The 17,374-nt window shown below is 26.8% G+C and overlaps 2 protein-coding genes across 13 annotated transcripts in view; one reads left to right on the forward strand and one right to left on the reverse strand.

The window, feature by feature from the left end:
- The window catches only part of LOC106792077 (2-oxoglutarate dehydrogenase, mitochondrial), a 12,110-nt gene extending 5,527 nt beyond the window's left edge, over positions 1–6,583 (reverse strand). For 2 of the 7 annotated variants that reach the window (XM_014758202.1, XM_014758199.1), the window contains exons 1-5: positions 6,507–6,583; positions 4,815–5,068; positions 4,490–4,699; positions 1,424–1,526; positions 596–658 (exon numbers count right to left, since the gene is read on the reverse strand). In XM_014758202.1, coding sequence (XP_014613688.1) covers positions 596–658; positions 1,424–1,526; positions 4,490–4,699; positions 4,815–5,063 — 625 coding nt within the window. In that variant the 5' untranslated portion in view covers positions 5,064–5,068; positions 6,507–6,583. Of the gene's footprint in view, positions 1–595; positions 659–1,423; positions 1,527–2,799; positions 2,921–4,489; positions 4,700–4,814; positions 5,069–6,506 lie in introns of those variants that run through there. The other 5 variants (XM_014758204.1, XM_014758201.1, XM_014758203.1 and 2 more) reach the window with 3 other exon arrangements.
- Positions 6,584–6,709: 126 nt separating this feature from the next.
- On the forward strand, positions 6,710–17,166 carry LOC106792079 (sodium/hydrogen exchanger 8). 6 transcript variants are annotated; one of them, XM_014758208.1, is made up of 12 exons: positions 6,710–7,008; positions 7,277–7,355; positions 7,443–7,739; positions 7,801–8,373; positions 8,439–8,733; positions 8,811–9,084; positions 9,151–9,567; positions 9,626–9,747; positions 9,809–9,941; positions 10,089–10,374; positions 11,633–11,917; positions 11,999–12,411. In XM_014758208.1, the coding sequence occupies exons 2-10, from the start codon at positions 7,316–7,318 to the stop codon at positions 10,362–10,364; spliced, it is 2,427 nt and encodes an 808-aa protein (XP_014613694.1). In that variant the 5' UTR covers positions 6,710–7,008; positions 7,277–7,315; the 3' UTR covers positions 10,365–10,374; positions 11,633–11,917; positions 11,999–12,411. The 6 variants fall into 6 exon arrangements, with proteins under 6 accessions (XP_014613694.1, XP_014613692.1, XP_014613695.1 ...); XM_014758206.1 differs by having other exon boundaries at positions 11,656–11,917; XM_014758209.1 differs by having other exon boundaries at positions 11,664–11,917.
- The last annotated feature ends 208 nt before the right edge of the window (positions 17,167–17,374 follow it).

Here is a 17,374-nt window from a genome sequence, read left to right on the forward strand (position 1 = left end):
ATTAAGTAAGTATTTCATCAAATTTAAATGCTGTTTATTAATCTTTCCAAATGATATAAAGCTTTATATGTACACAAAAAGCATATTAATGTTATGAACATCTATTAAACAAATTAAAAAAAAAAAAAAAAAAAAGAAAAAAAAAACAAAAAAAAGTAAAGCAAAATAATAATTACCTAAACAAAAAAACTAGAAATATAATAATAAAAATTAAAAAATAATACAAATAAATATAATGCAAAGCAAATAATTTGAAAGTCAAAGAGAAAGGTCATATTTGTTTTTTACACTTTAACTCTATATTACTTATATGATTTTAGATTAATCATTATAACATGCACGTGAACTTTCGCTAACACTTTGTCTCAACAACAACAAAAAATAATAATTAATAAATTATTTTTTTTTTTTAAATAAAAATAAAGAAAAAATAGTTTTAACATGTACAATAGTGTAATAGTTCCCAAGCACCTTTATTGTGACATTAGAAACCGTATATACTTCCAAAATGAACCAGTGCCTTCCAGAGATAATAATACAAATGAAAAAGAGAACTGCAGAAGGAATTTCTGCTTTGGATGTAATAATTACATACTTTTCATAAGAGCAGCTACTCGGTATTGTAGTTCCTGAGCGTAAGTAGTGCGTTGTCCCCTCCCTGTGGACATCAGACTCAAACTCAATAATAAATTTGCGAGCTAATTTTCACTTCGTTCTTTTTTTGTACTTACTACCGAAGTACTTTTGTGAAAACGCACTTTGAGTTCGAGTGAATCTTGGTAACACATTTCCATAAAAAATAATATGTATCTTAAATGTATTCACATAAGTTTATATATATAATAAAGTTTTTTAACAAATATCATCTAGTTCACTGGTTCAAAGATTCACTGGTTATTTGAAAGTTTAAATTTCATATAAATTTATAATTATAAACGATAAGGTTTACTTAAAAACGAATAAAACAATAAATGTCATAATAATGTGTACGTGTTTTTAGAAACTAATTAATCTACAAAAAAAATTTTGTTGATTTTTTTTTTTTTAAAGATAATCTATACTTAGTTTACGATATAAAAGATTAATTCTGTGCCCAAAAAAGATTAGATGATAATTTAACTTTTCTTGGGCAACGAAACTTCCTTATTAAATATCGCTATTGTGCATATTTATATCAGAATGACTACTATTACATATTAAGCTAAATAAATAGCAAAACATAAACTATAATGATTGTGATTAATTGTTAAATAAAAGATTTTGTATGTATGCGTGTGTTGTTTCCTCTACGATATATAATCTTAACTAATATAAGTATAATTATATCTTTTTTTTTTTTTAAATGTTAAGTACACAGGTGCTCCTTTATTTTTTATGTAAAATATTCCTCTTGTTACACATAGTCACGTTTAGTTGGGCTTACCGAATGAGTAATGATTATAGAGCAACTCTTGAGGATGCCTATCATCAAGATCAGCACTGTTGATTCCAAGTGGGTCCAATTTCGCGATATGATGGCCACGGATCTGTCAATGTAATGCCATATTCATACGGACCGAATTTCATTTACAAATTCGGAGACGCCAGATTACAGAATTATTTTTATTCTGTATTCTGTATTTATTTTTTAAATCATAATTTTGTATGATATAATTAAAATATTTAAAATTGAAAAATATAATTATCATATAAATAACATTAAATACAAACAAATATACATATAATAAATATATTCTATTTTCACGATAATTCCCTTGTCTATACAAAAATAAACAAATTCCTTTTTTCATATGGAGTTTGGTGGTAAAGCAGAATACTTGTATAAAGCAAGTAATCGAATAAATAGTTAAGTTACATTGAACATGCCAAAAAAAAAAAGTAAAGCGGAAATATATAATAGCATATGTACGTGCAAAGCAATAGAAAATATATCTTGTAGACTATATTCTTACCTATATTGTTTTGTATACATGTTAATGTGTAATTAAAAATGTTTAATAGTAAATATAACTTAGTTTCTCTTTTCTTTAACATATACATTAAATGATTTGATTTGCAGATTTACGAACATATGCTCGAATATATATATATTACAAAATATGTACATAAATATTCATTGGACACAATGACAAACTACATTAACAAAATAAAACAAATAAATATTGATATCATACTTTAGATTTTTTCCTGATATGTACCTTTCCTTCATAAATATTTCATCTTATACATAAGCAATACATTTTCAGTACCAGCATAAAACTATGATGCTTTCACATTTACCCCTTTTCCTCCATTACACCCAAAATATGCAAGTAGACATAATGGAATAACCATGATATCAAAATCACAATTTTCCAATTTAAATAAATCTTAACAGTATAAGTGTATATATGTATATAACTAAAAATATCTTTTATACAAAATACATAATATGTATCAACAAGCAATTAAATATTACAATAAAGAATTATATATATTTTTTTGAAATATAATTTAGATGACACAGACATATAAAAAAAAAAAATAAATAAATATATATACACACATATACATGATTGAAAAAGGAGATAATGCAAGTGAACATCATACATATGTATGTGATATGATATCCTGTGTGCATATTGGCGTAAGGTGATATAATATAGAATGAAAAATGTTCTTAATAATTGCATGTCATGAAAGTTTGGAAAATATATTTTTTTAATAGAATATATTTAGTACACCTTTACCTTATCGCACACAGGCAAATTAGCAATTTTAAATGATAGCTCAAAGAAATGGCTTAGGACAAAGCCTTACCAAGCATGTATTGTCGCAGAACTTGTTCTGGAGCTCCCTTGCGGGCTGCATAATGTGTATGTATCAGGTCTGTTTGCATGATACCCAGTGGGTCCAGATCAGCAACTAAGTGACCTCGAGCCTATATGCCAATGAATAATCGCAACAAATAGATCTCACATATATATATATAATACTACTTGTCATTTCTTTTAATAGATTGTATAATCACCATCACGTTCATGACAAATATATAGTATTAAACAATTATATTAGTTATATGTACAAACGCTTTATCAGTTAATTTCTAATTTTTGTAAATTATATAAGGTGTACTAATAATCGCATCAATTTTCCACATATCATTAAAGTAAAATTGATTAATTAATGTAATCAAAAAGGAATACATATTTGATATTAAATAAAAAAAAATATTAATTAAACCCAAGAAAAAAAAATTAATTAATGCGATGCTGCGCTGCTTCTTCCTTGTTCATTAAAAAAGTTATACGACAGATGTTTTGTAATTATGACAAGCAATCATTGAGCAGGAACATTGTCCATATTAAAATTAATAAAAGATAGATTATTTTGAGTAAAGAAAAATATAAATTGCATGACATGCTTGAGGTAGAAGATACAGTGTACAGCCAGTGTAATCATATGATATAAGGGACATTATGCAATATTAAACCGTGATGCGATCTTAAGACATTTCATGTTTAAATATTTATAAACACATATGATAGTCCTAAACAATAAAGAATACAAAACGATGCGTCAACCATCTGAGCTTTGAACAACTACATTCTACTTCGATAGATTTTTTCTAAATTTAAAAAAGAAATTGCAATTTTTTAACATCTTTAATATATGCAAATATACACAAATACCTGTCTAATAAATTTTGTGCTAGATGGTTAAGCATAGTATTTGATATAATTTTACATGCATTCAGATATTTATGATTTCCCTTAAACATGTAAGACACATGTATGTGACATATATAGGTAATACATGCTATGAAAATATAAAAATGCTAATAAAAATGAAATATGCGGGTCAATATAAACTGATTAAATCGTACTATTACCAGTGATACATTATCTGTGATTTGAATTAATAAAATTAATAAAAATTGACATAACTTTTAATAGAATAAATATTTTTTAATATAATATTATCATTTTTGATTTATATTCTTTTATATTTCATAATTCTAGATATATATTTTTAAATAAATCTATTCTTTTCAATAAATTCAAATAAAAGATAATAAAATACTTTGAAGAGTCAAACATTCTATATATGTACAGGGTGAATTACTAACTTATGCCACTAAGATAGCTCCGAAAGATAGCAGGAAAGTTTATAGAACAAAAGTTGCATGAAAAATTGGGGACTATAATATGACGTCAATTATTTTGTTGGTAGGTGTAGTAACATCCGAGATTTAAAAGTCAAATTTGTTTCTTAAAATGGAATACTGTGTTATGGTACTTATGTTCTGATAGCGGCTGTCGTACATTAAGGTACTTTAACATTTAAGGTACGTACAACATTAAGGTATTTGAAGTTAGCTAAAGTTAGTGACTCACCTTGTATATATAGAAATCACTTTTATTGATATAAAATTAAATAATAAGCATGGTAACAAAGAAAATTAACCCAAATAAGATATAATCAACAAATAATAAAGATGATAACATACCTGATAGGAACGAATAATAGCTTGCACTGCCAAATGGTCATCTATAATTTTTTCATTAATGGGCATCTGACTTATTTGAGATCCACCGCCGAGAGGCAACAATGCTCCAAGTGGTACCTGATTATGACTTGGAGCAAGAGATGGTGGAGCTTGATATGCAAGGCCTGGGCCAGCTCCAGCAGTACTACTACGGAAAAAGGAATCCCATGACTGCAAAAACATAAATCAATGAATAACTCACACATAAAATTATACAAAATTATACAAAAATATACATATTTAATGTATGACATGTTATATTTAATACAATTAAAAGAATATTTACCACGTGTACACTGTGAGGATCTTGCAACCATGCATTGTACATTTCTTCCACATAAGAGCTGGTACTGCCATTTAAGAAAGGTTCAGTAGCAACACGACTGTTATATTTCCGAGCCGGTGTTGCGACTATGGTTTGAGTTGTTCTAGCCAAAGGATGACTACGTACTAACCACGAAGCAAATCTTTCCGGTCCACACACACGTGGTGCCAGAGGCACCAAGGTGTTCAACATTGTCCTGGCTTTATACATTTTACCTATAATTTAAATATGATCATAGATTAATAAACAAATTTTCTGATAACGATAACAATAGTAGCTAACACGTAGACGCAATTGCAGGATATTATTTAAAGAATTGGCAATGATCCAAGACATTCTGTAATATGGAAAAAGAAGTATAAAAAGTTTTATAAATAAATCAGACTTTAAAACACTCTTATGTTGAATAACTCATTGATGTAATATAAATTAAATAATGCATTAGATATTTTAACAAAAAATATTATATACCTGACTGATCTGAAATAACACAAACAATGATTAACGTAAATAAGAAGTTATTTAAAGACATAACATATTAGAGGATATCATTGGTTACTGTGATAAATATTTTTTATCATTTTAAAAAGATAAATTAAAAAGTGTTTATAAAGATATGTCTTCTTAACTATATACATATAAGCACACATACTATACTGTAATACTATAATACATGTAAGCGCGTAGATGTATGGGCGTTCGTGGGTGCACGCACCACACACACAAATATATATACGTCTTACAACTAAATAAAAAAAGAAAATAAGTACATATATCTAAAGCGATACGCATCAATACACATGTGTAGTTTGTAGCAGGATATTACACAATACTAACCAATTGCTAACGTCATACTAACCTAATTATTACTATAACCTCTATAAGACAGATGTACTAAATACTCGATTAAAATAATACCGGAATATTTTTAATTGTTCTAGAACATCGAAATATATCGCAAATCGATCTATCTATGTTCGAGAGAAATTTTATTTGTCGATATTAATATACAATAATACAGGTGTATATATATATATGCATACATAGTATATGTCAAAATCATGTGACACTAATTTCAAGCACATGATGTTACTGGTTAAAAATCGTTTCACAATAAACGTATGCGAACTTGTCTACATATTTGTTTATTATATTGATTATACTCATAGATGTTAAAACTATTCAATACGTATATCGAAATTTACCTATGTATATTTGATGCACTTCACAGCGTACGGATTGGACTATTTATATATATACACCTTTCTTTTTATATATATAATGAGAAAGATTTAATTCTTTATCTTTATTTTATACTCTTACAAAATTAGATAAATATTCTGTACTTCTTCGGTTATTTATCTTCTTATTATATAGGAAAAATAAAGAAGAATATAGAGATATCTAATGATTGAGTTACCGGGAAAAATCAAGTTTCTTGTGAAAATGCAGGGTTTGGTTTGTTAAGGATCAGGTGACTATTTTCGTCTGGTGTAAAAATTTTACGTAATCGTAAGGAATTTCGAAAATATTTAACTAAATCCGTAACGTCAAGTGCCGCTTTTTGTACTAACTTTTAGTAGATTTTTTCTAGAATTATAATTATACTTTATAATCCTTATAAATGTAAAATAATCAGAGATAAACGTTTACCTGATGTCACACAGCAATGATGCCAAGCCGTTCACCATTTGCAACTCACAGGTACACCGATTTACGTCTTCCTTAAAATACATTAAAGAAGTTGATTTTAACGCACCTAGCGGTAGATTAGTGTAACGAGATAGTAGCGAATTTTATTCACAATTTAAATGCATTTCCCGCCGTTTTTTCTAGATTTCAAATGATACAATAAGATTATTTGTTTCTTATTTTTTTCAGATTGATTTTCATTTAAATCTTTCTTTTTTAATACTGCAACTTTGTATGAAGTATTTTATCTTTATTATTTATAGATTATTTATTTATAACATTACTAATAATAATAAATCATAAAACAGTTAACTTCTGAAGTCTCTCAAACGATGCTCCTCTGTTCTTATGTCCAATTTATATTGATACAAATGCATGTTTAATTTTTTTTTTGTAGTATTTTAAAATTACTTCTTCTTTTTTTTACTATTATCTCAATTCACCCTTCGCATATAAATTTCAGGTACGTAATTTTATATAATTACTCATTTTTTTTTACAAACAAAAGAAACAGATTTTTAAACAAATCTTTTTTTTATTGATAGTTCTAGAGACGTAACCTGCGTAACCTTTTTTTAATTTTTAAATATTTTATATAATATTTATTTTTTTTTAGACATTTTGTTAATTATTGTCTTTTTAATATAAACATATTTAAATGATAAACCCTATGAAATAAATTTAATGTTTACTCAGTTTCTTTCATGTTGTAATAATTCAAATATTTACAGATAAAATTTTAAATTCTATGTAATAAATTATCTGATACAATGACAACTATAAAAAATGGAGCAGATAGCAGGCGAACAGGTTTTAATTTTCTTCTCTCTTTTGAATATATTTAAAAAAAATTAATTTATGATATAAATTTATATATAAATTTATTAATTAATTTAGAGTTGGAGCAATGCTGTAGAAAATTAAAAGTAGCAGAAACAAAGTGTGGCTCGTTGAAATCTAAAATAAATTACATGAAGATGTATTGTCAAATTAAAACAGATAAGACAAAAGTAGAACCGATAATCGAAACAATTACTGATAATTCTCAAGAACATAATTTAATACCAGAAAATTCTAAAACAGATGGTAACATCAGTCTTTGTGATTCAAATGTCAGTGTTCTAACAAATCAAAATTATTTTAATTTTGTACAAGAGAATGAAAATTTTGAGGAAAAAATTCAAGGAAACAATGGTATAAGTCAAATACTTCATTTTAATAATTTTTATATTATTATTATTTATTAATATTATAGAAATGAATATGTGTAACGAAAAAGTATCAAAAGTAGAAGAAACTGAAAAATTGTATAGAGTGCTTGATTCTATTTCTGTTTGCTCAACATTAAAATCGACTACACATAAAACGAAAGAGGAAGAGGAAGGAAAAGAAAAAGAGGAATTTTTCGAAAATATGATTTGTGATGATAAAAAGCAAGAAATAGAATATATGACGCAAAAGAATATTTTTTCTTTCAAAGAACCAAATGAACAATTAATAATAAATAATCCAACCGAATGGACTAGTCAAATTTCATCTTTCGCAAGTCCTGATATTAATTTACAAAAATTAAGGTTGAATATTTCTAGTAATATAAAAAATTCGCAAACATCAAAATGTAGAAGTTTAATAAAAAAAAATAAGGAGTCTGCAATTAATGCTATTAGTATAGATAAAAAACAATCTACTTGTAAAGGTGATCAAACATTTAATAACAAAATGAAGAAGAGACGAGGAAAATTACGTAATATTAATTCGAAAAGTACTGTAGCTACCAAAGAATTGAATTTAACTGTAAGAAAAGATGTTAAAAAACGTAAACAGAAAGGTAAAATATTTTTTTAAGTTTCTGTTTTTTTGATGAATTTATTGTTAACACAATTGATATCACAGATCATAGAACAAATCATCAATTATCAGAGCAATATGTACCATCTTCTAAACTTCAACATAATTGGAATGGAGTAGTAGAACTTTATCACAATGCTGCTATGAAGAATGATAGCATTTCTGCAGTTTCCAGTAAACTTGAAATGAAAAAAATAAACAAACGGCTCAATAATGGTCAATATAATATACATATAAAATTACCTCACATTTATAATCAATCTCAAAATTATCAGGATCATCAAACAAATCAATATCATAATGATAATAAGCTACCGCCTACTTCTGAAGAGATTACAACGTAAGTGTTCATTAAAAAATAATGTAATTGATTTTAAAAAAGTATGATAATAAAATAATATTCTCTTCATGAATTAGGGTTAAAGATCAATACGCTTATAAACCAACTCAAAATGTAGGCAAAATAGAAATTCCTAATAATGAGCCTAAATTATATCAACAACAGAATACAATATTTGATTTAGCGTGTTATGTTCCAATGGCTAATCGTAATTATGAGATGCCAACTTTAGCTTCTAAATTAAAAAGGACAAATCGATCATATTTTAACAGATTTAATTTTAGAAATATACCATTTGTAGTGGGAACTTCAATAACTCCTAGTCACAACTTAGGATTAAATATTCAACAAGTATATTTAATGTAGAATGTTAAATATTATATTTATGTTTAAACTTTTTTTTTTATAATGTGGTAGGTATTAAGTATTATGAAAACAAGGCAACCGAATACAACTGGTATTACTCCATTACTTATACGTAAAGTTAGTAGAGGATTAGAACCTGTATCTACTCTTATGAATCAAATGGTTGTTGAGATGGGAAATGATCATCACATTGTTAGCATATTAGAGACCAAAGGTTCATATGATGGTCAATCGTCTTCAAAATTTATAAAACAGTCTCCAACAATACAACCTCAAGTGAAACCGCAAATTATTGCACAAAGTGAAACTAATTCTTTCATTAATCCTAATAATATACAAAAACAGAAAATTCAAGCAGGAAGAGAATCAATCAAGAATTACTATTCTCCTGTAAAAAATACGTCAACAAAATTTACTTCCAAATGGAATTTCCAAAACTATCCGCAAACAATGCATTCTGTTTCAAAAGTAAGTGACAAATAGATGATAATAAATTAATGTATATCTCTAAAAATAAATATTATAGAAAGAGCAAAATATGGTGGATTCTATTAAATCTAATTTCAAATCAAATATGCAATTATCTGAATCAAAAGGAATAAAAGAAGTCTTAATGAATCTTCATGATCAATTTGAAACAATGAACGTGTAAGTTTCCATACAAATGTTGTATTCTTTTCAAGAATACTTACATGCATCTTATATACAGAAAATATGACAATTTGCGAAAAGAGGCAGAGAGTTCTGATGATCAATCATTAATGAACGAAATCGTTACGCTTGAAAAAGAATTGAATTCCAAAGAAGAAGAAATAAATGCGTTGATTAGCCTTTACAAAGAGGTAAGATAATATTGCATACAGTTTGCATAATTATTATTCTATAAATATATTATTTTTTAAAACATTCATACGTATAATTGATGACTTCATGGTACTATAGTTATGGGTGACTGACTTTTAACATTATTTCTTATATATTTTATACAGGTTATGACATTGAAACAACAAATGAAAATATTACAACAGAGAAATAGTTTTTTATGCATTGATACGAAGGTTCCTGCAACTGATAAAATGTATTCCTCTACTCCGGTTGATTTAAATAAAACAAGCAAGAACTGTACAAGAGATGCAATGCATGTGTTTAATATGAAACGCCAAACTATTACAAATACTCCAAGAAAAGTTTCGACTTCAATGAAACTTGCAGGTCTCTTAAGACAAATTCAAATGTTTCAAAAACAGCTCAAGCTCACCTCCTAACGAATAGATAGTAAGTAATTTCAACATTTTATTACTATTTCCTCGGGTCCGCATTTTTCCTACCATTTGTACAATTTTAAAGAAATATTATAATAATCTGATCAGGAATCTGAGATAGTAAAGAATGAGTATTAATGCGGATCATACTCTTTTTATTAATGTTTTGTTATTTTTTTTTTAATGGTACTTTCTGTAAGACGTGATATCTGTGTGTATGTAGGTATTGATTTTATTCATGCACAACTGCTTGTTTTTATTTACATAATGTATATGCATATATATGTTATGATCAATATATATGTATATTCCGGGCATTGTATAGATTACTCGGGGTATTTTATAGAATGCCCATTAAAATTGGGCAATATATATAATAAGCATGTATTTCATACATTAGTTGGTCATTCTATAGAATGTCCAAAGGGTTTTAATCAATCTATAAAATGTACTTTAGAGGGGTGTGTTTAAAGCACAAGGGTGGGAAGAGGGAAGGAAAAAAAATCTCAAGCTTTTTCAAATTCAAAACTTCTTGGATATTGTACACAGTGCTTCCTACGATAAAGTATTTAAATCTTAATGAAAAAAGATGCTTTTATATTCATCTTATTTCACATAACGTGTGGAAACCTTGGAAAATTACAATAAAATAATTTTAAACATATTTCACACTGAATATAATAAACAGTTTACATATATCCTATTATGAGTGAACATTTATCAGAAAATATCATGATAAACGATTCAAAGAATGTGCATGCACAATTAACAAGTTCAACTGAGTATTTTTATGAAATAAAAAAGTATGCAAAGTGGATTGAAACTCATAATTTTAAAAATTTGTATCTTTTTTCTTCTACATTTAATTTTCGGTAAAAAATAAAATGATTCATATAGGTTTGTTGGTTTAAAACGTATTGTGATCAATATATTATATTTTAGACTTTCTATTTTGATATTTTTAATCTTATGGCATCACTACTAATTTCAATGTAAAAAATGAAAAATGATATATGTTTATAGATATATTTACAATTCCCAGATGACATTTTAAATTTATTCACTGAATCTATTCAGTGAACATTGCATTAAATCTAAAAAAAAAGTATAAATAAAAAAGTATATATTGTTGCGAGCTAGCTTGAGGGCAAGAAGGCTATTTTCAGGCGACTTGGAAGGATGGTCGCATCTTATATACGTGCACAGACAAATCGCGGAATTATCTAAGAATTTACGCCTATTTTATTGTTGATAATGTCCTTGAAATAAAGTTTTTGTTTTCGTTTTATTCCATGCCCGGAGTGTTACAATATTTTGGGAAACACCATATGTGCCAGTTATTGTCTCAATATAATTACTGCTCAACACGTCAATGCTGATAGTATACATTTTGGACATGCTTGTCTTAATCCTATAAATTAAATATCAGTTTTTCATGTTTTATCAAAAAGAAAAATGGATGTAACGTGCTTTCAAGATCAGCTTAAGGAAGCATTACAAGATACAGAAAAAAATATAGATACTTTTTTATGATGTAGCATATGCATACATGATTGGTAAGTAGTTATAATTTATTTTAATAAAGTTAATCATACTTATAGTTCAAAAATAGAGTTAAGTTATTATATTATTTGCAGAATCCATATACAGCAGTTTAAAACTTACACTTAACAATTTAATTTTATTCTCATTAAATTATACATCAAATGTAGAATTTACGGATTCCAAAAGTTCATCAGAAATGATTATCTTAGATAGAGTATATACATTAAAAAATTGACTCTACACGAAAAATGGTTATAAAGCAGTATTTTTGGGAGAAAATGTGAAAACATTTTTAATAGAGTTATTGAATTTAATGTATTAAATTCACTCTGATTGAAAAAAAGACGATTTCTCGTTGAAAAGCTTAAAGATGCTAAAGTTGTAGATATAGTTGTATGTGTGTGACTTCATTAGGAATTAAAGATTATCTGAAATGTATATCAATGCTTAAAAATAATAAAAAGACATATATTTTATCTGTTGATAAAATAGATCCAACAAAATTAACTAATTTTCTAGAGATATGCAAAATATTTTACCTATTCATCTGTTAATTTAGTTTTAATAACAAAAATGCATATTTAAATGTTTTATTTTAATTTGATGGCTTTGTTGTAATAGCATGCTTAGAAAATGAGATATTTGATTCTCGAAATCTCTTGTGACCCATATTAAATGTTTTTTGAAGTTGATTTAGTATTCAATGCTTCAAGGAAATTTTCTATACAATATTGCATCGATTTCAGGCAAATACTGCTTAGTAGTGATTTAAATTACTGTGTTTTAAAAGCATTTAAGGAAACATAAGAAATTCTTTATGGGTGTTGTAATTATAGAAAATAAAATAGAAATAAATATTGATTGTAATATCAATAGGGGGAAATTATTTGCGACTATTTATAAAATAGAAATTATCCATAAAATGGATGAAATAATGTAAGATAAAAACAAGTTTAATGGATTGCCGCCTAAATAGTGTCATGGCGTCTAACATTTGATTGGATTTTTTACACGCTTGCGTTATCACGTGACTTTAAGTCTAACCATTCATGTTCCATTGAATACAGCAGAATACCAGAAATTAAGTAGCTGTAATATGTGTAATTAAATTCCGTTCGAAGATAATGTGATTTATATTTTACTTGTGGAAATAATTATGTAAAGAAAAGTGTAAAAATGAATCTGTTTATAACACAATATAAAGTGCTGAGTAAATGTGTTCTTTTTTTTATATTGCAATTTGGTGTCATATGTGGTGAAATATCTTCTGTGACAGATGTTTTTAACCTTGAAAACGATAAATTGTCATTGGCAAACAATACTGTTTTGCCGGTCCTTGACAATTCGAAAATTATTATAAATACAACAAGTCAGGTGTCTGTAATCACAAATGCAGATTCGATAAATGGAAATGAAAGTAAGGTAAACGTGTCTAAAAATTCTGATAATGAAGTTAAATTGTCTACAATTAATGTTATTGAGACGACTTCAAAATCTCAAAGTATATCGACTAATATTGAACAGAATGACAAAAATGTAACGACTGAAAAAATTAACACTGAAGTAACGGCTACCTCGATTAATGAAAAAAATGGAAGCATAATTACAGATTATCCTTCTCAAAATCCAGATATCACTAATGCAACAAATACAAGTACAACAACTTTCACACCCGCAGAACCAGTACTTCCTGATAAAGGTTCTGCAGAAGAGGAACATAATAGTTCCATGTCCATATTTTTTGTTCTTTGCGTATTAGCATTAGGAATTTTATTAATACATCTTATGCTTCAAACCAATTTCCAATATTTACCAGAGTCTGTGGTTATTGTTTTCTTAGGTGGTGCTATTGGTATGATTATAAATCTTATGTCCCATCAAAATATAGCAAATTGGAGAAAGGAAGAAGCTTTTTCTCCAACCGCTTTCTTTCTTGTACTACTACCACCGATAATATTTGAATCTGGATATAATCTACATAAGGGAAATTTTTTTCAAAATATTGGTAGCATTCTGGTATTTGCAATTGTTGGCACAACGATTTCTGCATTTGTTATAGGCGCAGGAATTTATTTATTAGGTTTAGCACAGGTCGCGTATAGACTTAGTTTCGTGGAAAGTTTTGCATTTGGATCATTAATATCTGCTGTAGATCCAGTTGCTACAGTTGCAATTTTCCATGCATTAGAAGTCGACCCAATTTTGAATATGTTAGTTTTTGGAGAGTCTATTTTAAATGATGCAATATCTATTGTTTTAACTACATCAGTGTTAGAATCTAATAATGCTACTACCACTAGCGAAGCAATTATTCTTGGTATAAATAGATTTTGTCTAATGTTTTTTGCCTCTGCTGGTATTGGGGTTGTTTTTGCACTTATAAGTGCTTTACTATTGAAGCATGTAGATCTCAGAAAAAATCCATCTCTAGAATTTGGAATGATGCTGGTGTTTACATATGCTCCTTATGTTTTAGCAGAAGGCATACAATTATCCGGTAAAAATCTTTTTCGTTAATTTAATATATATGCATAATAATATTAAATTACACTTTTCTTTTATAATGTGTTATATTATTATAGGTATTATGGCAATATTATTTAATGGAATAGTAATGTCACATTATACTCATTTTAATTTATCAACCGTTACTCAGATTACAATGCAACAGACTATGAGAACTTTAGCTTTTATAGCTGAAACATGTGTCTTCGCTTATTTAGGATTAGCTCTATTTAGTTTTAGGCACAGAGTAAGTATATATAATATTAGAATAGTTTCATTGAACATCCTTAGCAACAATTGTGATTGGTATTTTAGATTACAATATTGCTTAATTTCTTACAGGTCGAACCTGCTTTGGTCGTATGGTCTATCATATTGTGTCTTATTGGTAGAGCAGCAAATATTTTTCCTTTAGCTCTTCTTGTTAATCGATTTAGAGAACATCAAATTACAAAAAAAATGATGTTTATCATGTGGTTTAGTGGTCTTCGAGGTGCTATATCATATGCACTCTCTCTTCACTTGGATTTTAGTGATGAAACTCGTCATGTGATTATTACAACTACATTGATTATTGTGTTAATTACAACATTAATATTTGGTGGATCTACAATGCCATTGTTAAAATTTTTGCGAGCAGAAAAGAAACCAAAGAATAGTAGAAGAAAAAAGAAGGATAAAGAAGTTTCATTAAGTAAAACAAGAGAATGGGTATGATAAAATGTTATGCGCATTATACAAATTTTATTTATATTATATTTTCTATATTTTGTACCTGGTAGGGTCAAACAATCGATTCTGAACATTTGTCAGAACTAACTGAAGAAGAAATGGAAGTATCTTTTCTCCAATCTCGGATTCATGGTTTCGCGAGATGGGATTTGAAATTTTTCATTCCTTTCTTTACTCGAAGATTTACACAGCAAGAACTGAAGGACTGTAAATCACAAATGACAGATCTAACGAACCAATGGTATCAAGCAATTAGGATTAGTCCATTAGAATCAGATGAAGAAGTAATGACTACATCAACGGCACAATTAAATATTAATGTTTCTGGAGAGTCTGGAAACGAAAGATGGGTGAAGAATAAAAAAGGACGTTCTAGTCATGGGTCGATATTAAGTATTTAATATATTTATTTGAGTATGTCTAATGCGTATTAAAAAAAAGTGCTTCTTGCTGAAATAAATTATCCGCGTATATATATTTATATATATGTAATACATATACACTGGCGTGCTAAAATTTCCGGCCAAATAATTTTTTCATGACTTCTATTCAATGAAAAGTCCAAGTGAAATTTTCATTAATGCTAAATATAAGGCTATATCGTATAAAAAGCTACTAAAAAAAGAATGCTAATGATTCTTTTATATATATTTATTTAAAAAATTCTAGAATTAGAGTGTTCAAAAGTTTATTTATATATAAAAAGCCTGCAAGTTTTATTCTATCATATTGTATGTACGTGCATATGATTATTATTACGTTGCTCAGCAAATCTTGGATGATATATGATATACAATTTCAAAAAATTCTTCTACATCCTTTAAAGTGTTTGGTTTGCAGTAAATAGCGCTTCTGGTGGTGATGGGTTGTGTATTATCGTTAATTAGTTTTTGAAAAATTACTAACTAAATTGTAATTAATTTACAGAGATGACGAAGAATGGTCTGATTCAAATTGAAGTTTGTATAATTGTTTAAAGAAATAATACTATATCATATGTAGCGATATGCGATTGTACAATAAGTGACTTTTAAATTGTAAAACCTGGCATATCCTACTTAATTATTAATTTAATATTGACTCTGTGGATAAATTTCTAGATAATATTATAATATATGACTTCTTTTTTTACAATTAGTCATATACGGTATCCCTCAATATCCTATTTATGATTTGTTACCATAAGTGAACGTTAAATTGTTATTTTTTTTATTTGATAAAAATGTGCATATTATATAAACATTTTAAAATTCATTTAATAATTTATGCATATATATGACTTTATTACAGATGATAATGGGGAAAGTGTTACAGTATTGAAAAGTCTTAAAATTATATAGAAATTAAATTTTTCTTTTATCTTCTTCACTGTTTGCACTGATTAATTTACCTTTATAAAACATTTTAAATGACGTAAACAAAGATAATGCAAACTAATATTCTTATCTATTACGCCTTATATATTATGCACAACTATATCTGTAGAATTCTACAAATAAATTTAATACTAATGTAAGTGATAATTTTCTAATGAATTTTATAATTTATAAATATTCGTAGATATATTAAAAGTTACTGTATTTTATAAGTAAAATATAATGCATGATACCGTTCTAAGAATGTAAGAGCGAGAGTACATCTATAAATGAATATTTTTTTAAAAACATGAGCATTTAGATGAATAGCTTAAAAAAATATTATCCTTAAGGATTGTTTATAAAAATCCTGTTAGTGTTACATAACTAGTACATACGTACAGTAGAAGTATTTACATTTAATCTTATTAATTTTATTTCCAATTATATTTCAAATGACAGTATAGCACGTGCTGGCATAGTGCTCAAATATATTGATCAAGTATTTTACTTTTTATTAACGTTTATTAATATTTTATATGAAAACACAATTTATCCTTTTTAAAACACAAAAGGTTGAAGAAGTATTTATAATTAGGTATATATATATGTGCTCGAATATAATTTAATTTATTATACGTACGAATGTAATATTTGTGATGAACGTATATAATATATAATACATATATATATAATTACAGCTTATTTAAATATTATATATTCCTAGCTTATAGAAAGTGGATATTTAATACGTAAAATAAAAAAAATGGATAGTATATATTAAATTGTATTTGGATTGGTAGAAGATACCTATTTTTCCGGAAATTTATAAAATAAATGTAGAATAATTAAAAAAGTGAAGAAAAAAACTTCATA

Source organism: Polistes canadensis, unplaced genomic scaffold, assembly GCF_001313835.1.
Source record: "Polistes canadensis isolate GaletaPanama2010 unplaced genomic scaffold, ASM131383v1 scaffold_375, whole genome shotgun sequence".
Lineage (NCBI taxonomy): Eukaryota > Metazoa > Arthropoda > Insecta > Hymenoptera > Vespidae > Polistes > Polistes canadensis.

Excerpts from the sequence above, each read along its gene's own strand:
- LOC106792079 (XM_014758208.1), top strand. The coding sequence starts at position 7,316 with ATGACAACTATAAAAAATGGAGCAGATAGCAGGCGAACAG. Across the intron at positions 8,374-8,438 it reads TAAAAAACGTAAACAGAAAG|ATCATAGAACAAATCATCAA; the intron begins GTAAAATATTTT and ends TTGATATCACAG. Across the intron at positions 9,568-9,625 it reads CAATGCATTCTGTTTCAAAA|AAAGAGCAAAATATGGTGGA; the intron begins GTAAGTGACAAA and ends TAAATATTATAG.